Source organism: Urocitellus parryii, chromosome 3, assembly GCF_045843805.1.
Source record: "Urocitellus parryii isolate mUroPar1 chromosome 3, mUroPar1.hap1, whole genome shotgun sequence".
Lineage (NCBI taxonomy): Eukaryota > Metazoa > Chordata > Mammalia > Rodentia > Sciuridae > Urocitellus > Urocitellus parryii.
This window is the reverse complement of record NC_135533.1, coordinates 63,996,701-64,020,987: the sequence shown is the minus strand read 5'-3', so window position 1 is coordinate 64,020,987 and position 24,287 is coordinate 63,996,701. Positions and strand designations below refer to the sequence as shown.

The following is a 24,287-nucleotide window of genomic DNA, read 5'->3' as shown; positions in this document are numbered from 1 at the left end:
TATAATCATCTTCATCATCTTATTGTTATTATTGTTGTATTCTTTTATTTTTAAACTCTATTCCTAGAAGTTGGGTCTGCATAGCTAAGTGACTGGTCAATTGGTCAGAAGTTCTGCACAGGCATATTCAACCTACATTTTTTACACAGATGGACACACATTAAAAGTACATTGTAATGTAGTTCATATATACATGTTGATATAAATTTCCTAAAAATGTATATTAATAGATGCAACATCAAAATTCTTCAGAAAGATAAATTTAATGAGTAGTTTTATTATATTGTGTCGATGTTTATTCAACCATTCTTCAATTGATTGATATTTGTACTGTCTTCACTTTTTCACTACAATAAACAATGCTACAAATGCCATGATTTTTTCCTTAGACTAAAAGTAAAATTTTAGTCTAAGACGTAAAATTATTGGGTAAAAGGAAACGATATTTTAGATGTTTTTAGACATCATGTCACATTTCTTTCTGGAAAATTCTAACAATTTGCACTTCCAAGCTAATAAATTATTTTTCATTTACTCTTTGCTGTATAAAATGATATAGTTTTAAGGAAAAAAAATTTAACTTAGTTCAGGAGTCAAATTTTATATTCAGTGTCGCTTTAAGTATTATTTCTGTCATTAATTATCAAAATATTCTTTCCTATGTTTAATAGTTTAATTACCTCCTTTTTTGGTGAGGGAGGGTTTCCTGTCATACTAGGGCTATGGCAAGTTCTGGACACCCAACACCTAACACTAGACAGGTGAGATCAATAGAAGTTTATCAGTCACAGATACTCACAGCTTGGGGGAGAAGGATACCATAGGACACAGGGAAATGTGAGATTGGTATTTGGGAAGGGAGAACAAACAGGGACTGTGGGACAGGCAGGCTTTTTGGAATTGAAGTGTCCCTGGTTCCTACAGGATATGACTGACTTGGTTAAATAATTGTTTAGACTGACAGGAAATTATAACACCCCCCAACACACACACACACACACACACACACACACACAGGAGCTGCACCTGATCTGGTTGATAAGGAGGGTTGTTTGTCTAGGGGACCTTATCCATCAGAGCAGAGAAGGGAAGAGAACTTGTGGTTCAGCTCTTTTGATGTCACTAAACAATGAAGCCGCACATAGTGTTATCTTCATTTTAGACCTTAGACCACAATTAGCCCTTTTTATTTCCTTTTAGTGAAATATTAATTCAATATGTGAGATATAAGATTATTTTTACTTCATTTTTCTTTGCTGTAACGGATTATACAAAAGGAACCACTCTAAATAGTTAGAACCTGGGCCAGGTAGACAAATGAAGAGCCTGAATTTAATGTAATAGGCACTATTAGTATCATTGCAATCAATGAAAATAAAACCCCCCTTTATAAGATCTTTGTAAAAAGTGTATATGCTTCAACTTTGAATTTTGAAGACAGTTTAATCATAATTTAAAAAGATCAACCTTTATTTTTTTTTAAATTTGATCACCTTTGTTTGAGGCCATGCTGCTGTTCTCAAATATGCTGTGTCAAATAAAGAGGAATAGTAGCAAAAATAAAGTGAGCAACTCCACATTCCAAGCACGATTTAGATGAACCTGGCTATAGCCCACTGAACATTTCTCCAACATCATTTACATGAACATTTCATGAGAAAAGTAACTTTTTATTTCAGGCCAGCCAACTCTTAGAATAGAAAGTTAAGGGACAATTGTATCCCCTCCTCTGCTTCTTCTGGAAGCTCAAGAATAAGGATAGCTGCCACCTGGAGGACTTGCATGTTCCATCCTCACTGCAGAGGCTTCTGTGGAGTAGAAGGCATCTAGGAAGGGGACTAGACACCCAAGTTTCCCTCTGACCACAGAAATAACTTTCTCTCTCTTGTTACTTTAACAGTGCAATCGTATGTGACTCAATTACTCATTGAAAGCCTTATTTTTGGAACAAATTAAGTAAAAGGCTATAGAGATAAAATAAGGTTCAGGTTGAATCTGTTCTGAAATACTAATTCCTTCCAGGTAAATTTTGGTGAAACCTTGGATTCACTTCTTTAGTAACAAAAATAGGGTTTTTTGTTGTTGTTGTTGTTGTTGTTGTTGTTGTTTGTTTGTTTTTTGTCAGGTCTACTTCCCCCAAAACATTACTACTTTTCTTGACATCTGTCAGGACAAATATTGCTTGTACATTGTGTCCCAGCTAAGGAAGAGACATTGTAGTCCTTTACCCAGCTGTAGATGGTTTAGCACACTTTTCTGTGCACTCATAGTAAAATGAAATTAAAGGAATGAATAATTAATTCCATAGGAGAGTAAAAACATTCCAGATACTTAACCTATAAGAAAGGAGGATAAATGATAATATAATTTGAAATATAAGAGTATAAGCATATAATGTGCATAAATTGACCATGGAGAAATGAGCAAGAAAAAAATGGTATTCAACCACAGGAGTAGGATTAGTGATCCTCTAGAATATTTTCTTGGCAATTCAAATAATGACCAGGAGAAAACAGAAAAAAAAAAAACAATGATGTAGGAGTAAAGAAAATATAATGAGTTCAAATCTTAGCCTTTTTGTGTCCTGAACAACCTATGGCAAGTTTCTAACCTTCCTTAGTCTCAGATATTTTATTCAGAAAATGGTATAGATAGTACTAACTTAGAATGTTACAGAGATAGCTTAATATACAAAGCAAGAAGGTTATATAGAATTGTGTCTCATACAGGATAAAGTCCAGTAATGTTAATTACTTTCTGTTTTCTCCCGTCCATGAATATGATACTCAAGAATTGGAGAAAAATCAAATAGTAATTTAAATACAAAGTAATATTGTCACATTATAATTATATGTATAATATTATACATATATAATATATATACATACACATACATATATTTATGAGGCACAAAGGAATGTTATGATAAATGTATCCAAGGAAGAATAGTGAAATCCAGGGAAATATTTAATAAAATAAAGTAAAACATTGGCATTAGGTATAAATAGAATAAACCCAAATAACCCATCTGTTTAAAGTCATATTTTGAAGTCATGTTTTGACAATTGGAAATCAGTAAAGCTTATATAATCGAAAATTAGATGAAAATAAATTTAAAAAGCAGTTGACTTTTTTTTAAAAGCAAAATTTAATGGACTGTTTGAATATTTTTGCCCTAGTTATCTAATACCATGTAACCTATTTCTTATCCATTTCAGATAGTTGCAGTAATTTCAGTAGAGAAATGAAAATAACCAAAAATAATTATACTAAATAAGTCTTCAGTAAAAAAATTAAATTAAAAAAGAAAAGAAAAAATATTCCCTAATGGATATTGGAAGACAGAAGCTCTTGAAATATTTCAAATACCTCCTTCACCAATAGCAAATTAATTGTGATGGGAACAATTTCAGCCTTCAGTATAAAAATAATCTGGACACCTAGATTTATTTATATCCCTAAAGTGACTCAGCTGCTTTAGTACCTTTCTCCATGAAACAGTTTTTCAACTCGTGCCCAAAATAGTGGTTATTGAAATAATTATGTTACCAGGCCTGTACATGTATTGTTTCATATATTACATACCAAGATATTTAAATATCAATCCATACATTTATTCATAAGTATACAATACTAAAAGCCATAATACAAAAATACATAATAGTTACATCTTTATAATGTTTGATAAAGATGAGCATAGAATGAAAACAGATCATTGGGCCAGAAATACTTTCTCTCATCTGGACTGAGAGATGGGGGCTCACATACCTTTGACTGACATATTGTTAGTTTTTCCTTTTAGTGATCCAATGGCACCCTCTCTCATCACCATTTCTCTACAATTGAGTGAGGGAAAGGAGGGACCGGAGAGTGTTGGTTAAGGAATCAAACTGATTCCTTAAGACTCCAAACCAGGTGGACTGGCATTCACCAGTCAGTAGATAATGGCTAAGTCACTCATGTGTAAGAAGAGCATGAATTCTGCTCTCCAGCTTTACAGTAAATTAGTTGTGCTGTCTATTAACATCCCAAATCTTACCTTTTCATGTGTAAAATAGAATTTTTTTTCTAGTCTGTTTGTTCATTTATTTTAAGACCTAACAAAATAATGTAATTTTAAAGGCATTTTCTAAGAATAGAAGATAATACATATTTTTAACATTATTTTAACTGATGCATTAGTCTCACTTGGAGAGAAATAGGCTTCAGTATTCATCTATTCATTATTCACTCAATCGTATATTTAAGTGTAGTCTATGTGATATGTAGTTACTATAAACATTCCAGAGCACCAACATTGAAGAACTGAAACAGAGTACTTCTCTTGTCTTCATGAAGGTCAAATTGTCTTTTCATGACCTATTTTTCCTTTTGTCCCTACACTCTATCACAATGTTAAACACTGTTTTCACTACTATAAGCATAAAAATCATGCAGATTCTGCCACCGAGGTAATGTTCAAATATTTGTTTTAGTTTTCTATAACTGCACACCAAATTTAGTGGCTCAAAACAACACACATTGAGGATTTCATAGTTTTCATGAGTCAAGAATCCAGGCATGGCTTAACTGAATGCCCTGGTTTTGTTCTCATGAAGTTGCAATCAGTGTATTAGCCAGGTTATGTTCTTTCTGGAGATTGGGGATCCTCTTCCAAGCTGATATGGTTGTTGTAGGACTGCATTTCTGACTCTTAGCTGACTTTAGCTGGGGCCATTCAGAATCTAGAGGCCTTCCTCTCTGTCTTGCCACATGGCCCTCTCTTATGGCTTGCTTCTCAGGCTTGGCAACCTACTAATTGAAGACCAGCAGGGAAATCTCTTCTTCAAATCTTCTAAGACAAAGCCTTTTATAATATCCAATAATCATGATAGTGAGTTCCATCGCTATCACTAGATTCTATTGAATAGAAGCAAGTCACAAGTTCTAGCTGTTAAAGAAAGGGATTATATGAAAAATGATTCATTGGTGATCTCGATAGAGTATGTCTGCCACAATCCCATATTATATCCAAAAGTACAAAAGGAACATACTACTCAATTTTGAATTAGAATAGTATTTTCCTCCTCCTATTTTCTGTAATTAAAGTGACACTTACTTTGAAAGGTGCATCTTAGCTTTGCACTTATGTATTCAAACTATTTTATTTCCAGTAACTCTAAAAGTGTACATAAGTATCTTCCCAATTAAACAATTTTCTTAACAGACATTGTGAATGACCCCACCACTAGCGCTGGCCTGCCATCAGTAAGATTAATAACTTAATCTACTCTGATACAAATAGATTCATTCAGTATAATTTAATATTAAGGACATACCTATAAACTGACCATATTTTTTAAAAGGGTCATCCAATTTCATGTCAGCAATAATTTTTTCCTGGACCCTAAGAACTGCTAAATGGAATAAATTTATTTTGTTTCTTTTTAAAGAAGTATCAGGCAAATCTTTCAGACTTGATTTTTATGGTTGTAATTTTGCAGTTGCATTAGGAAAGATAAAATGAAGAGAAAAGGAAATTATATGTCATTGCAGAAATGAAGAATGCATTTATGAATGTGGCAATGTGGAAAAAAATCTGAGAATTATTTCTGAAGTATGTCAAGAGAAGAGAATCTATTATTTTAAGTAAAATTACTTAAGCAACACACTCATCATCTTTCATTTGAAAAAAAATGTTCAACAAAATCAGAATACTAATGTCCTCTATTGTATATTTTCACTTGTCTTCTATATATCCCATTCCAATGGTCCTTTCAGTCATGTGATGTGCTAACTTGGATGTGGATATCCTTTTGTATATTCTTAGATTCCAACATTACATATTTGCCTTATTATTATTTATATTGTGTTACAAAATCCACGTGTAAATTTAAGTACATAAAAATATTAGATGAAATGTTCTCTTCAAATCTTTCAAAGAATAAAATAATTTTTTTCCCCTGCCCAGGAATTGAACCCAGGGGCACTTAACCACTGAGCCACATTACTAGCCCCATGTTTTAGATTTTTTATTTTGAAACAGGGTCTCACTAAGTTTCTTAGGAACTCTCTGAATGCTGAAGCTAGCTTTGAATTTCGAATCCTTCCAAACCTCTGGGATCATAAGTCTGCACCACCACACCTAGCTAAATTGCTTTTCATGCATGTGGATATATATTTAAAACTAAGAGGAAATATCTTGGCTTGACACTCATGTGTTTCCATTTTAATACTCCTGAAAAATGTCAAGATTGGATGGTTGTTAAGGTGATCAATACTGTTGTGTCTGTAGAAAAGATTTACCTGTAGTGAGCAAAACATTACTGGGGGAAACAAAAGGAAAAATAGTGAAATATTTCTTAGTTCTCTGCATTCCAGTGTTGATGAACAAATTATAGCATTCTATTGGACACAAGGGGAAATTACTATGCATGTTTCATATAATTTGGTTAATTTTTCTAAATATTACATTGATAGAAATTTGTAGGTGAAGGAATATGAAAATAAACTTTCAAAGCCTTAAGAGTATAATTAACATTTAAACTAAACGAACATATGTTTAACTGAACCATCCTTTGAACACTTTTCCACTATCTTTGGTATTTCATCCACATTAATATTTGTACAGCAAGTGTGTTATCACTTTCTTCCAACTAAAGAATATATGCAGTTTATTTTCATTTTATGATAACTTTATTATGAATAATATTTTATTTACCTACCACTATTCTATATGTTATAGTATATTTACTTGTGTAAATTTCACTTCTCCTTGAGACTTAGATGTATCATATAATAGTTTTTAAATGAAATAAGTACTTTATATCAAAGTTTAATGCTCTAATTATGACTTAATAATATTTTCATAATAATTTTAATGATGAAAATAGAAACATTCTTTTTATACAATAAAAAACAAATCTTTTTATGTAACATATCACTAAACATAAAATTAGATTTTTAAATACAAATTTAAATGGAAATTAAAAGATTTTCCTTAAAAATGCTCATATTTGTTTTTTCATAAAAAGTGAATTCAATAACCTAATATCATATTATATTCATCAAATACTTACAAATAGAGATTTTAAAAGTCTATGGGCTGGGGTTGTAGCTCATCAGTAGAGTGCTCAACTAGCACATGCAAGGCCCTGGGTTCGATCCTCAGCACCACACAAAAATAAATAAAATAAAGGTATTGTGTTCAACTACAACCAAAAAACAAACATTTTTTAAAAAGTCTAATGTTCCTTAGTATTTATCCAAAAGAACTAAAATCAGCATTGTATAGTAATAACTGCATACCAATGCTTAGACCACCACAATTCACAATAGCCAAGTTATGGACTCAATGTATGAGTCCATCAGCTGTCACATGGATAAAGAAAATATGGCATATATACACAATGGAGTTTTTCTCAACCATAAAGAAGAATGAAATTATGTCATTTTCTGGTAAATAGATGGAACTGGAGAATATCATGCTAAGTGAAATAAATCATACTAAGAAAGCCAAGGGTCAAATATTTTCTCTCACATATGGAAACTGGAGAGAAAAAACAAATAAAAAGGGATCTTAAAAAAAAAAATTGGAGGGAGACTGGTAGGGTAGAGAAAGGGGATTGAGAGGGAGGAAAGAGGAGAGGGCTTTGAGAAGTACTAGGAAATTAAATTTACCAAATTGTCCATGTATAAATATACTGCAATGAATCCTCCTTTTGTATATAATCATAGTGTACTAATTAAAATAATAATTATAATAATGGGAGATTAATAGAGTAAAACAAGCAGTTTGAGGAGAAAGGAAGGAAAGAAAAAGAAAGACACTATGGAATGAGATTGATCAAATCATGTGCATATATGAATGTGCTATAATGAATCTCATTATTATTTATAATTATAATAGACCAATTAAAAAAACAAATAACTAGTAATATATTTAAATTGTAATTCTAAAGTTAGAAGTAATATTTTTTCTTCATGTTTTGGTACTTTTATCACTGGACTTTTCTGTCCTACAAATATTATATTCCCAACATGCTTTAAATATTTTCTGAATTTAAATTACCCCATAAGACTTCCTTAACCACAGCTATACTTATATATTGTGAAATTGCATTATCTTCTGGTTTTCTTTATTAAAGAACTATATTCTCTACTATTCCATACTGTGAAGTCAGAACGAAAACCAATGCATTTCATGGCATCTTAGGAGACATTTTATCAGTGTTTCTAATTGTAACAGAAGCAAAAGATGCAAAGGAGATTTTGCTGAAAAAAATTGGTTAAATAAATATTAGTTGCCAAGGACCATTTCAGATCAAAATTAATGTTGCTTCTTGAATTTACTGAAACTTAGGTTGACGTTCTGCTTTCTAGATTTGAAGAGGGGTATTAAATTTTATGAAAATATTTTGTCTATGTTTAATAGATAAAATACAAAAGTGCAGCTATAGAAATATAAAATCAAAATGACTGAATTTTAATTCTCATATTTATTATTTTTATAATATCCAAGTTGTACAAGAAGCTACTGTAAAACTACAAATATATTATCTTCCTAGTGATTATCTTCCTTGGGTCTTTTTATTGTTTCCTATGCTGTTCTTGTGCAAATTTTTAATATTTTATGCAACTTTATTTTTTATATAAAAAACTGCACGAATATCAATAAGAGTTAACAGTAATTTTTGAAAATTGATTATGCACCTGAAGTACTTTCCGTGTATATAATCTTATTTTTCACAGTATTCTCATGATAATGTTTTATTCCATTATACCATCCACCCTGAATTCTATAAAGTACATTTTATAATATTTTGAATACTTGATTTCACTATGAGGGTTTATTTCACCATAATTCAGAAATAATTATTCTCTATTCTAGTTTATCAAGATGGATATAGTTTTGGTTTCCTATCACTGATCCTACCACAGGGTTCTAGATTGTGTTCAGTCACTAAAAAGCAAATAGCTGTAAGGACCCAATGACTTAACCTCAAGTCACTGTTATCTTCAGAATGAGGCTATAACCAAATTGTAAAATAGTCACTTATACTAATTATAGATTTTGAAACTTCACAACTAATCTTTTAGCTAGACCTTTAAAAGGGTGTCATGATCTTAGATCTATTTGAGACTTTTTAGCATATGGTTGTACCACACATCATATAGTGCTAAAACTATTTTTATATGCTACCTTTGCATTCTAAATTTTAGGTTTAAAAGATATATGCAAAGCCAGTGCCCTGAGCTCCTTCCTCTGCCATAATCTACATAAAAGTATATTTTTTGAGAAATTTTAACAGTGTTACCTTAAACATATCCCTATAAGCTAAAAATAAATCTTGTAAATCACCTTTGAGTTCTTAGACTGACCAAGTCATAAAAGATATTGATATGCTAACTATATTAGAAATTTAATATCCAAATGAAGTTTTATGCAATCTTGAACAAATAATGGATTACAGTTTGTGAGTGATTCCACCATGGAAAGCAAAAGTGTTGGTTGTGAACATACTTTTATTCCTAAAGATAAATAAAGGAATAACCTTTTGTTATAGCCAGTAATATAAAAATACTCATTTTATAATTTCTAAAATTTTCTTAGTACATTGAAAAAATTAGACCAAACTAATTAAATGAATTCTGGCTAAATTCTTCACACCCATCTAATATCATATTATAGATTCAGTCCTGGTGATTCCTTAAACTCTAATATCAAAGAATGCATCTGTCTTTACCCAAACTTAGTAGAGGAGTAAATCACTTAATAAAACACATTCATACAGTTGTGTTAAATTTACATTATAAATAATTTCTGCTAAGAGCAGTAATGCTAGACCAAGAAACATGTAGCAGAAAATCTCCACAGATGGGGTAAGGAGAGCTAGTATCCTGTTTAACTATGAACTCTAATACAAGGCATTTAGAAACAGTCAACTTGTTTTCATTTTCATTTTTTTAAATTTTTTATTTGTTTTAATTAGTTACACATGACAGTACAATGACCTTGACATATCATACATTTGAATTAGATGGGATATAATTTCTCATTTTTCTGAGTGCCCAGGTTGCAGAATCACATTGGTCATGCAGTTCTAAACCTTCTGAATATCTACAGTGGTTAAGAAACAGAGGAAATAAAGTGTAGGAAATAAGGATAGGTAGAAAAGGAAAGAGAGAGGAAAGGAGGGAAGGAATTATTTGGAATCATCACAACTGGGAAGAAATATTTTACCAGAATATATCCTTGTTTTTCAAGTGACAGGAGGGTTCCATAATTCAGTGTTAGTGGTGGCTGAATGTTTAAAATGTATAGATGCTTCCCATCGCATTGTTTTTTTAAGAATAAAGTAGAAAAGGAACAAAATTTTAAAGCAATAGCTTTTAAAATTTGGAGATTTTGAAAGACAATCTGAAAGAACTTGAAAATAGTACTTCAATCAATGAATGAATTTCAGTGAATTTCAATTTAAGTAGTTTTATTGTGCCTTCCATTAAAGATGAAGAATTCTGCTTTCCTTTAATGCTTTATGGTAAAATATTTTTAGCATTTACAATGAAAATGCATGTGGTACTATGTCCCCTCAAGAGTTTTTAACGGATTTAGAAAAAAACACATAAATTTTAAATATCAACAGTTTTTACCTATCTCAATTAGGTTTCTCATTATTTTTGATCATCTTTCCATTTGGCTAATTATAGATAAACCTGTCTTGGGTAAGAAACATTTTACTAAGTGGGTCATCAATCAAGATCAATGTTATTATGCCACAAGCAATAGAAATTGATGAGTGAAGATTGAAAAGTGACAAATAATTCATAGGTTATAATCATGTTTTCACATTATCAGCTGAAGTCCTTTGTATGTTCACATCCTCTGTTCAATTTATGACAGCCATTACTGCTTTTCTGTAAGATGCTCCTAAGTTTCATAGGTGAATACTCAAGATTTTCTTGCACTGAGAATATCCTTTTATAAAATTTTTATAATATATCTGGTTAAAAACTGGCAATGTGTTAGTATATGAAATTGAAGTCAGCATAAAGTACTTTTATTAATGATGTTATATTTAGCTTTCTGGTGCCAGATCCACTTTTTGTCTTCTCTAAAACTATGATAAATATAATCTCTTCTTGAATTATTACTAACTTGCTAATTCTTCAATACAGGTAATGGACTAGGAATCAGAATTGTAGGTGGTAAAGAAATCCCTGGGCATGGTGGAGAAATTGGAGCCTATATTGCCAAAATTCTTCCTGGGGGAGGAGCAGAACAGACAGGGAAACTTATGGAAGGTAAGAATAAGAGATTTCAAAACAAAGAAAAATTAATGTACTCATATTAAATACCTTTTAGTTTAACATGCAAATTTTCTCTTTTGTTACTGTGTGGTAAGGCTCTGTCTTTATGGTAAACTATGAAATAATGGTATGGCAATACAAAAGAAATTATTTCCACAGACATATTCATTTTATTTTCAATTGCATTGTCCTTTTGGCAGTTGGTTAGCTACAGGATTGACTTGTATAAAAGAAACTAATAAGCCAACAGTTTTCCTATCTGGGAAAATTTTATTTAAAAAAAAACAACAGTTTGGTTCACTCTAATAATGTTTCATGAATAAAAGAAAAATTATATTGAAAGCAGAGCTACAAAGATTCAAAGAAATGATTCAGTACAAGCATAAGTCAGGTCATCAAACTACAGACAGGTCACAAGTCAAATCGGTTTACCACCTGTTTTTGTGAAGAATGTCTGTTAGAACACAGGCAGGATCATTAATTCACATGTGGAACCTGGGTGATTTCCTGCTACAGTACTAGGACAGCATTCATGACAGACACTGTGTGATTTGCAATGTCTAAAATATTTACTTTTTGGGCCCTTCACAATAAAGTTTTCCAACCCTCTTGCTTGGTGTTGTCTTCTTTTACATTATACTGCAAGCGCTTTAATGTAATAACTTTATAGAAGTAACAAATGGTCAAAAATATTATTACATCATTTCTGTTCAGTACAGTATTTCAGCTGAATTTTCAAAATACATAATGATAATTTTCAATTATGAATCATAAATGTAGTCATCAAATATTTCAAAATCTCTAACACACACACGGGGCTAACACTACTCTTTGGATACACATTTTTGTGTATGAGTGTGTATATTTGTGTAGAGCTTGTGAGCTTCTGGTGATATTATTTATAGTGATATTATTTACAGTGAGCACTGTTTATAATAAATTAGATATAACCTTTTATTTTATTCTAAATAAAATTCTCACTTGGAAAAAAAGCATTTTTTTCTGTCATTTCATGGTTTAGCTTCTGCTTGTTGTTAGTTAAAATCTTTAATTATGCTGAAAATGGTTCACCATCATCTTTTTAAGCCAAACATTTTGGAAACTACCAAAAATGTTCTTGGATATTTTGATAAACTATGAAAATAAACAAACTGGAGGTGGTATTTATTCTTCAGTATTGTGCCACAGGCATCTTGATTCAGCTCATTAAAATGTGCTGTATACATTTCTTCCCAACTTCAAATTATTGACATATCGTTGGTAGCCTTAATTTGTCATGATGGAAGTACTTATGCTTTTAAAATAGAAATATATTATAAATTTAGCTTTTTTTGTTTGTATTTTGTTTGTTTGCTTGCTTGTCTCCAGAATGCTAGTTTAGCACTACATCAAAAAATAGGTAACTGAAAGTATATTACCAAAAATATTTTAATGATATTCATAAAATAGGAAAAGTTAGGAGAGCTAGTCAGATAGCTAATGAAGGAAGACTGATAATAATGATTATCAGAAAAACACTGGGACTGCATGAATTTTCTATAACTATAGCTTTCAGGGCTAACACTACTCTTTGGATGTTGCAGTCTGGGATACATGAATTGAGACCCATTTTCAAAGATGGGAGTGATAGGATCACTTTCACATAGTAGACTCCCAAAGGAAACTGAACATTCAGTTTTTATTTTTAAATAAAAGTTGTGATAGTAAATTTCTGATATTATTTGGCAAAAATACTTGAATGATCTACAGATAAAATTCCATAGCCTTCTTTGAATTAACATACCACCATAGGAATGTGCCCTTGATAGCTTATGTGGCATTTTTAAATTTCAGAAATTTAATTTTAAAATAAACATATAACTCATTCAAGAAAGAAAATTAAAGTTAACCTAAAATTACCTTTGTGAATTTTCAGATGGAAGATTATTACTAATGTCCTCATTTATTATTTGGGGATAGTAATTTTGTAATTTATCTTATTTATTTAAGTGGGAAATCATTAAAAACTATATACATATAACATATTTAATTTGTATTAATTATTTCATTTATATATTCTCTCAAAGTTTTGCCACAGTGCTAATTCAGGCTTTTCTATGAGCACAGATCCTCTAGTTAGAGTTCAGTTTTTGTGCACCCATAACCATAATTTGTTATTTATGATTTTCATCTTTATTCTATTTACTCCTAACCCATAGATCCATAATAAAATATTTGATAATGTTTCTATTAAATTCATGATGCTGTCTTAACTGTGGATATAAATACTGTTTTTGCATTCAATATTTTGTACAATATTTAATTTTTTTTTTAAGAGAGAGGAGAGAGAGTGAGAGAGAGAGAGAGAGAAATTTTTAATATTTATTTTTTAGTTCTCGGCGGACACAACATGCTTGTTGGTATGTGGTGCTGAGGATCGAACCCGGGCCGCACGCATGCCAGGTGAGCGTGCTACCGCTGAGCCACATCTCCAGCCCCTACAATATTTAATTTAACACATGATAAAACATACCCTTTCTGGTTAGCATAAAGGCTATGCCTGTGTTCTGTGCCACCAGGCTATAACAGTAAAGGGTCATTCTTTTCATATCCAAAGATTTCCTAGGTAGAAGGCCACCACCCAAATGACAATGCCAAAGCATTTTCCTAGTAAAGATTAATATATTTTCTGGTGCTTTATGTGTTTTTATGCGTGCATGTATGCATGTTTAAACATTATATTCTGAGGTCTTAAGACCATCCACCTCAACCCCTGATAGATTTTGCAAACATTTCAAAGCAGTAGATTGGTTGAGATGTAATCCTGGTTTTTGTGATTGATGTGAAGCATTGCTATAATACCAAATTTTTCATCACTAGAGGTTTTGTTTTTATCTTAAAAATTTATTTCATGGTCCATAATTGTTAAAAAAATTATTTGTTGAAGGAAATCAAAGTGATTAATTTTCCATCCTTTTAAATTAATTTTATCCTAGGGAAAAATTTTATGTATTTGAACAGATATGCAGAGATTTCTTTATCTGCCTAAGGAATTCCAAATAAACTTAAGAATCAATGATCTCCAAGTTTATCTTTGATGTAATTTTTAATACAAAAGTATGTCAACAGAGCCTTTACAGGTTGAATATTTTCTTCCAAATGATTTAAAATATCATTTATCGATATTTGTAATATCCACGTAGGTGGCATTCTCAGGGATCCCAAGAGGAAGTTCCTCCTCCAGAATTCCCTCCTACCGCACTTCCCCAACCAATGGGAACTCTCCAGGAGACCCGCAGGCCAAGGTGGACCCTAGGAGTCCAATATCCATATGAATGCAAATCTTAACATAATCATATAATCTCAATGGCTAGCTGGAGTCACCTTTCAACCAAAAATGCCATGCATCATATTACTTGGCTGTGGCTCTTAGCAAATGACAATTCAGCTGGCTACCAAATTCTTAAATTCTTCTTCTTTCTTCCCCAAACTACAAAGCTTTTATCAGAAGAGTTTGCTGGACCTAAGGCTTTGCAGACTCATTAGATTCTGACATTTTAACACTTCTACTACACTCCATGGCATGGATTTTGATCAGGTTGATTTTGGTGAAAGCAATAATATTTTCAAATTTCCTCTTTCATTTTGTTCTTTGCTTTATCCATTTAAATCATACCAATCACATAAGTTTTCTGATGCTCATAAGTTTTTTTTTTTTTTTAATGTACTTGTTTTAAAAATGACAAAAGAATCCCCAGTATATTTTCTGAGTTACTGATCCCATTAGTTTTTTGAAAAAATATTTGGTTTAATCCATTTTTGAAAATCCTTTCTGAGCAAGGTAATTTTGTCTCATTGAATAATAGAGAAGAATGTTGGGTTTAAGAATGCTGAGAATTAGCAATAATTTTTATTGCAAAATTATGAGGATTTACTCCCCCAAAAAGATGAGGTTTTGCTGGGGACTTAACTACAAATATAATTAAGTTTCTAAAGTACTGTTTCTTGCTATTTGCTTTAAGATTATCCATTTTAACAATTTTTAGATGGACAATGCTGACTTTTGAAATGTTCACCAATGTTAGTCTTAAATATTGTATAATATTTTATCCCATTTTGGTCTCCCCCCATATGGTATCTCTTTCTGAACTAATTTAGATATCTAAAAGTATACTCAAATATATGGATTTTGAAAGTTTATTATAGCTTTTCATTTTCATTTTAAATCATTATTCTTAAATAAATTATTATAAACCTTTTTATATCACAATATCAATAACAAGTTCAGTAATCACCTTAAGTAATGGGTTCAAAATTAGATGTCTCCTCTGTTAAAAACTTTCTTTTCTCTACTAAGTATCATCTTAGAAAATTTTGAATTTGGAATGTTCATAATACAATTGTCAATACCTTAGATGTGGTTCTTTTAATCTGATAAATTCTTCTCTGTGTCCCACACCACTCTGCACACCTCTATTGTCCTGTAACACTGTCAATTATTTTTTTCTGCATACTTACTGGCCAACACAGTGAGTAACTAATAAAGCAAGAGTTCAGGCAATGTATGAAGAAATGTGATAAAAAACTCATTTTCAGTTACAAAAATTGGATAGTTATTAAAATGCAGCTCCTCGCAGGTTTATGTGAGGCAAATAAAGTCACACGTTGTAAAGAACCACATACATTTATAGCATCATCGATATTTTGTACTATAACTTTTGATTATCTTTTCAGAAAAGATGAACAAAATGCAAAGTATTTCCTCTGGGCATACATTCTCACAACTTTGAGCTTTACTGCTCATAAATTTACTCTAGGTTTATTTGCTGTTGTTTTTCCTTAGTGTTTTTTCTTTGCTGTGAAATTAAATTCAGATCTCAGGGGTGGGGATGGGATTGTGATAGACAGAAATGAAAGCTCCAGTCTGGAAAATGCAGTGCTATATTCCTGTGCAGTGTTGAGCATGAGATTTTACTCTGCCAGTTCTTTGGCTCAGAAGCTCTAAAACAGTGTAGTTGTGAGAAGGTGAAGGGCACAAAACAGGAGAGTTTTGCATTTGAACTTAAAATCTCAACTCAAAGTGGTAAGCTCTATTGTGGAATCGCTTGATGACCAACACATTTGTTTTGGATTCATTCTTCCTTAAAGGGCAAGCATGTTTTTTGGTTTTTTTTTCTCAGTCTTGTATATTTTTTTTTTTATTGAAACAACTCAATGGTTAATTTTTCATTACATGGTAACCACAGAAAGTAAGGGTGTAACCTTGAGCAGTAGGGAGCTGAACAACATCATGCTAAGTGAAGTACACCAGACTCAGAAAACCAAGATTCTAAGATTTTCTTGCATATGGGGAAGCTAGAATAAAATAAGGGGGAAAGGGAAAATAGAAAATAGAAAGGAGATCAGTGGAATAGAGAAAATGTATTCAGGGAAGGGAAGAGGGCTGGGGAAATGGGAGGAACTGTGGAATGAAATTCACCAAACTATCCTATGTAGATATACTAATATACCACAGTGAATTTCAACTGTATGTATATTGATTAAAGTACCAATTAAAAAATAATAAATAGGGACTGGGATTGTGGCTCAGCGGTAGAACGCTCGCCTAGCACGTGTGAAGCGCTGGGTTCGATCACCAGCACCACATAAAAACAAGTAAATAAATAAAATAAAGGTGTGGTGTCCAACTACAACTAAAAATATATAAAATAATAATAATAATAATAATAATAATAAATAAATATTTTAAAATGGCAATGATTTTCCAGTCTACACCTCTCCCCAATAAGGAAAATGACCTTACCGCATTTACACAGTTTATTGATACTTTGTGCTCATCTCACATATTAAGATGCCCAGTGCAATATCTCCCAAGTATGACTCCTTCTCTGGTGAGTTGGTTGGGAGGAATGCCTCTTAGCAGCCATAGTTTGATGTTGACACTTAGTAGGACCCTGGCCAATTTTCATTACAAATGTTTGAGTGTCAATGGCCAACAGTCATATGCCCAACATACTATATTGCAGTCTTAACACTTGACCACACGTATTTTGTGTTTTTAAAGAAATAAGTACATATAAATGAGACAAAGCCTCCTATAGCCACTTCTTCTCTCACAAACGTACTACTGCCTCAAAATAAACTACCAGACTTAATTTCAGAGTTACATTTTTTGCTTGCTTTTCTTCAGTGTTATATATGTATCCACAACCAAATAGGATTCATTTTAAAATATCTTTACTGTACATATCTTTGTGACACATCTTTTTTATGGTCAAATGAAGCTTTTGAGACTTATCTAAACCGAGTACATTTTCATTTATTTTAAGTACTGGGCAGAATTGTATTATTCAACAACTAAGTAGAATTCTTATCATTGTATGTCACTACTACAGTTCAAAAATTCTGTTTATTTACAATTTTTGTAAACTCTTCCCAACAATGTTACAATTATCCGAAGTAGTTTCCTAGTCCAATAGCATCTTCTGAAATGTAAGTCAAATTTCTGGGTTATAATGACCATCATCCGTCTTGATAGATAATGTAGGAGAAGGTCATGTGGGCTACTTCAAATATAGTAAATCTTCCAAATTTCTCTCTGAAGTATTGTACTCTTTTGTACATTCTTTTGTGGAAATTTGATGTTCTTGTTTCTCTAAATCCTTGCTCTCCTTCACCTATATTCTTTTTTTTCATGATTTTTTCTTTGTTCTAATTAGTTATACATGTCAGTTTTGACACATCATATATAAACAGAATAGAACTTCTCATTCTTCTGGTTGCACATGATGTAGAGTTACACAAGTCATTTAATTATATATGCACATAGGGTAATAATGTCTGATTCATTCTACTATCATTCCTACCCCCATAACTGCCTCCCATCCTTTCACTGCACTTTGTGTAATCCAAAGTACTTCTATTCTTCCTTAGTCCACGCCTTTTATTGTGAATTACCTTACGCATATCAGAGAAACCACTCAGCCTTTGGTTCTTTGGGATTGGCTTATTTCGTTTAGCATGATATTCTCCAGTTCCATCTTTTTACCTGCAAATGCCATAATTTCATTCTTCTTTATGGCTGAGTAATATTCCATTGTTTGTGTATGTATATATGTGTGTGTGTGTGTGTATGTGTGTGTGTGTGTGTATATATATATACATACATATATATAATCACTATATATAGATAGATATAGATAGATATGGATAAATCACAATTTCTTTATCCATTCATCTGTTGAAGGGCACCTAGGTTGGTTCCACATTTAGCTATTGTGAATTGAGCTGCTTATAAACATTGATGTGGCTGTGTTACTGTTGTATGCTGTTTGTTTTTTAAGTCTTTTGGGTATAACCCAAAAAAGTGGGATAACAGGTTCAAATGGTGGTTCCATTCCAAGTTTTCTAAGAAATCTCCATACTGTTTTCCATAGTGGTTGCACTAATTTGCAGTCCCACCAGCAATGTATAACTTTTTCTCCACATCCTCACCAACATTTATTGTTGCTTGTATTCTCAATAATTTCCATTCTGACTGGAGTTAGATGGAATCTCAGTGGAGTTTTGATTTGTATTTCTATAATTGCTAGAGATGTCGAACACTTTTTTATATATTTGTTGATGATTCATATGTCTTCTTTTGAAAAGTGTCTGTTCAGTTCCTTAGCCCATTTACTGATTGAGTTATTTGGTGGTTTTGGTGTTTTTTTTTTTTTTTTTTTTTTTTTTTTGAGATCTTTATACATCCTGGTGATTAGTGCTGTATCTGAGGTACATGTGGTAAAGGTTTTCTGCCATTCTGTAGGTTCTCTCTTCATAATTGGTTCCTTTGGTGATAAGAAGCTTCTTAGTTTGATTCAATTCCATTTATTGATTCTTGATTTTTACATCTTGTACTTTAAGAGTCTTGTTAAGGCCCTGAGGTTGTGGCCCAGTGGTGGAGTGCTTGCCTACACGTGTGAGGCAATGGGTTTTAGCCTCAGCACCATATAAAAATGAAGAAAGAAAATAAAGGTATAGTATAAATATACAACTAAAAAATATTTTTTAAAGAAAGAGTCTTGGTAATTAAGTCAGATCCTAAGCCTACATAGTAGAATTTAGGGCATATATTTTCTTCTATTAGGTTCAGGGTCTCTGTTCCAGTGCTTAAGTCCTTGATCCACATTGAGTTGAGTTTTGTGCAGGGTGAGAGAAGGGGGTGTAATTTCATTTTGCTGCATATGGATTTCCAGTTTTCCCAACACCATTTGTGGTAGAGGCTATCTTTCCTCTAATATATGTTTTTAGTACCTTTGTCTAGTATGAGATAACTCTATTTATGTGAGATTGACTCTGTGTCATCTATTCTGTACCATTGGCCTATATTTCTGTTTTGGTGCCAACACCATGCCTTTTTTGTTACCTCATCATTATAAAAGCTATGAACGCTAAACTGAAGGCCAACATCATTCTAAATTGAAAGCATTCCTTCTAAGAACTGGAACAAGACAAGGATGCCCTCTTATATCACTTTTATTCAACATCATCCTTGAAACTCTAGCCAGAACAATTAGACAGACGAAAGAAATTAAAGAGATACGAATAGGAAAAGAAAAACGCAAACTATCACTATTTGCCAACAACATGATACTATATTTAGAAGATCCAAAATAACCCCACCAGAAAACTTCTAGAACTAATAAATTTAGCAGAGTAGCAGGATATAAAGTTAATGCCCATATATCAAATGTGTTGCTATACATCAGTGATTAATCCACTGAAAGAGAAATTAGGAAAACTACCCCATTCACAATAGCCTCAAAAAAATAAAAATATTTATTCAGTCTAACAAAAGAGTTATAAAATACCTCTACAATGAAAACTACAGAACACTAAAGAAAGAAATTGAAAAAGACCTTAGAAGATAGAAATATCTCCCATGATCTTAGATAGGCAGAATTAACATTGTCCAAATGGCCATAATACCAAAAGTATTATATGGGTTTAATGTAATTCCTATTAATATCCCAATGACATTCTTCATAGAAATAGAAAAAGCAATCATGAAATTCATTTGGAAAAATAAGAGACCCAGAATACCACAGCAATCCTTAGCAAGAAGAGTAAAGCAGGAGACATCATAATACCAGACCTTAAGTTATACTATAGAGCCTATATTTCCTTTTTAGCAGCAATATAGAATGATATCCTACTGTTATTTTCATTTACTTCCCCTTTAGTAGTGTTGAGTGTGATCATATTTTAGTAATCTTATTAGCTCTTCAGTTTTTCTCACTTGTGATTTACTTATTCTTTGTCCTAATTCTTCAATTGGGTTTTTGTGTATTTTTATCGATTTTTAGAGATTCTTTATATATTCTGGATATAATGCTTTCCTAAGTATGTAGGATGGAAATACCTTCTTCTACTATGTGGCTTATTTTTTGAAATTCTTTTTTTGAATTTTAATATAGTCAAATTTGTTTTTTCTATTAAGTTAAATTTAAGAAATGTTTCATGCTCTAAAGTCTTAAAAATGTTATTCTATGTTTTCTTCCAAAAATTATAAAGCTATATGTTTCCTTATAGTCATTGAGTTAAGTTAGTTCTAGTTTATCTTTGATCTGGAATAGAAACTTATAGTATACTTTTGTTTTCCTTCCCAATTTGAATAGGCAATTTTTCATGCACCAGTTTTTGAATCATGTATTATTACTCTGACTGATCTACAGTGTTGTGTATCATACACTGAAGTTTTTGCACATTTATGAGTCTTTTCTGAGTTTCATATTCCATGATACTGGTCTACATGTCCACCCCTTCAATAATATTACAGTTTTAATTATAATATTTTTCTATTAAGTCCTGACATGTTATAGGAAAATAAACTATATTGTGTTCTTCAAAATACTCTTGGAACAATTCTTGACCCTTTGACTTGTGTATAAATTCTAAAATCAGCTTGTTCATTTTCATGACAATCTCTGTCGAGATTTGATAGTTACTATACTGAATGCATAGATTATTGTAGAAAAAATATATTTTTACAGATATTTTTTCTTTTTTACATATATTAGTCCTATTTGAGCCTTCAAAATATTCATAATACAGAATCTTTGTTTGACCTGGAGATTTAGTCATTGTATTCTAAATCAATACAATAAAATAGGCTTTAAGAAAGCTAAAAATAAATAAATAAATAGCAATTATTTAACAGTAATTTTGTATTTTTCTATGCGAACTCATAATAATATTATTAAGTATTCAAAATAAGAGGCAGAGTAGAAAATATTAATAAAATAGACATTTATTTGGGAACTATTGTGGATAAATCTAATACTTTATGTGCATATCCTGCATTCTAAACTTTATTTTATCACTGGATTTCTTGTTCTCCAAATAAATTTTGTCCTGGTTTTTTTTTATATCATAACATATTAAATGTGAAATACACTTCTGGAATCATAGTTTTATAATTTCAACAATATTCATAAGAAAAAAATGAATCAATGAGGACTTGAAATATCTTTTATCTAGTGGACCAAAAACAGTTGGTGTACATTGATAGGTTGTTTGAAAGTTAATTTAGTAAAATCTTTTGAAGATAATATCTACAATATTATGAAAATTTTTTTGGAATTTTTAGCCAAAAACTAGGAATGTAGTATTCAAATATGAATGTAGCTCCAAGAACCTTTTTAATGAATAAGTGGAAACACAATGAGAACAAAAGTTAAAAACCAATGATGCCCAGTGTTTACTTGTATATGTAGAGCCTAACAGCAAGTTAGCTCTCCCAGACCTTAGACCTACACAGAGATGAGAAAAAACTCATTGTTATCAATAAGCTAGTCTATGAGGGATTTTACCTGTGCATAAATTCTAATTCATAGATAGTTTTAAATTTTTAAGTTTTTAGTTGTTTCAGTGAAAGTGGTTGATAATGATCCAACTGGCTAGTTCTTCTTAAAGATGAACTGACAGTTTCTGGCAAGAAAATACTGGTGGATTTATTGTTGAGAATCAGTATTCCCTGTAAGAGTGACGTTAACCAATTTAGAAGTGGTGATTTTGATTTTAGATGGTGGCCTCTGGAAGTCCCTTCCGTGAAGATGTCTATTTTACAAGAGCTGATTCCAGTAGCATTCTTAGAGGATACACTTCTGTGTAATCAAGGGAGATTGTTCCCAGGCAAGAAAGTCTCTATTCCTGCTTATGCTTTTTTGGCATATGTTACAGATGGCATGGCAGTGATCAAGGTTGGAGATCAAGAAACACTGCACACAGATGAGTGAGCTTCCTTGTTCTTGTTCTGGGGGGAATACCAGGTACGGATTAGTAATTAGCATGAGATTTCTCAGAATTCCCTACAGCCAGTATGTTAGGTACACATGACAAGGTTACATTTCATGTTGGTACAGAGATTTTCTAGTGAATATTTAGGAACTGTCTTCTGGGAAGAAAAAAATACAAATTGTTTGTATGTGGACTGGGAGGTTTTAATACATTTTTATAGGCTGCAGTAATATCAGTCTTACTACATCAGGATGCTAATTATTAGCTTCATTGCCAGGACAAAGATGCCTTTCCTGTACACATTCATTTTGATATTTATCAGAGGATAATACTTATTTGGGTTCAAGTGTCATTACTTTTTGTTTAATAATTGAGAGAATATTTTTAGAGTGAGATAAGTTAGGATTTAAGACCAGGACTAGTACTTGCTGCCTGGATAAGTTGTTTAACTTTTAGTATCTGGGTGTTCTTAGTTGGAAAATGAGGATAATAGTAGTGTTTACCAAATTGTTATCAGATTGATAAATAATATATCAGAAACACATAGTGTTTGGCATATTGTAATTGGTGCAGAAATTGTCCTTATTTTCAACTTTGGAGATCTTATATGGTAAGAATAATATTTGCTATATTAATTTTGAATTTCATGCCCCATACCTGTACCTGTTTAGATCGTTAACCATGCTCAAATCTTAACTGTGAACTACAGAAATATATCATATTCCTGATGGAAAAATCATCAAACTTGGTGTCAGAAGACTCTGAGTTAGTGTCATTTTCATGATTTTACCTGGTCTTTGACATTAAACCTATAGGACTTTGCCTGTTGAAGAGATATAAGGGACAGATTTAACCTGAAGAAACATAGAGTCAAATATTTGGAGGTGGCAGGCGAGGTGGTAATATGTGAGTGCCATTAAGCTGGGTATGTCATATAAGATGGAGATCTAGGAACTAAAACTTAATCACAAGAAATGAAAGAATAAGTGAGATAAGAAGTAGATAAATCATGACTCTCAGTGCTCCTTCCTCTCATATAGCTCCTTACAAAGATAGGATTGGCTTAAAAATATTTGAGAATTGTGGTACATGTCAGCTTTATAACATTTGTAATTGGTTGTTGTTTCATCTTTTAACAAATATCCACTTTAATTTAATATAAATAATGTTATACTTTTTTAATAAACTGTATAAGCTTCAAGCTTTGCAAGATCTGGCTTTATCCCGGAATGAAATGTTTCTTCCTGGTGAAAGATATTGAGGATCTTACTGTAGAAATACAAGAACCTACTGATTTGAAATAGTAAAATGATGAAAAAGTGGCTGGAGGGGATAGACAGAAGTCCAGAGAGATGACTGCTGCAAAGGAGCAGAGGTGAGAACATTAGGAATACTAGAAATAATGAAGAATTAAAATAGGTCATAACATTCACTCAGTATCGACTCTGTATAGATATATCCTAGAAGGAAATATAATGATTTGGTTCTTCTTGCTCTCACAGTGCCAAGACCCTACAAAGCAGTGGGCCCAAAATTTCCATTGTGCAGGGAAAGTTTGATCAGGATCTGAAAGAATAAAAATATAAACTACATCTGAAAACTATGGAAAGTATGCCTTTAGGGAATAAAAACTCTTTTCCTTACCTAACAATGTTTGTGGTGTTTTCATTATGATGTTGAAAGAAAATGAAAATAAAGAGATGCAGAATACATTGTTCAAGTCTTCATGCACTATACCA

The 24,287-nt window shown here is 31.7% G+C and overlaps 1 protein-coding gene across 1 annotated transcript in view; it reads left to right on the top strand.

Moving 5' to 3' along the window:
• The window catches only part of Pclo (piccolo presynaptic cytomatrix protein), a 200,674-nt gene that overhangs the window by 66,516 nt on the left and 109,871 nt on the right, over positions 1 to 24,287 (top strand). The window contains exon 8 of the mRNA XM_077796431.1: positions 11,158 to 11,283. Coding sequence (XP_077652557.1) covers positions 11,158 to 11,283 — 126 coding nt within the window. The remainder of the gene's footprint in view (positions 1 to 11,157; positions 11,284 to 24,287) is intronic.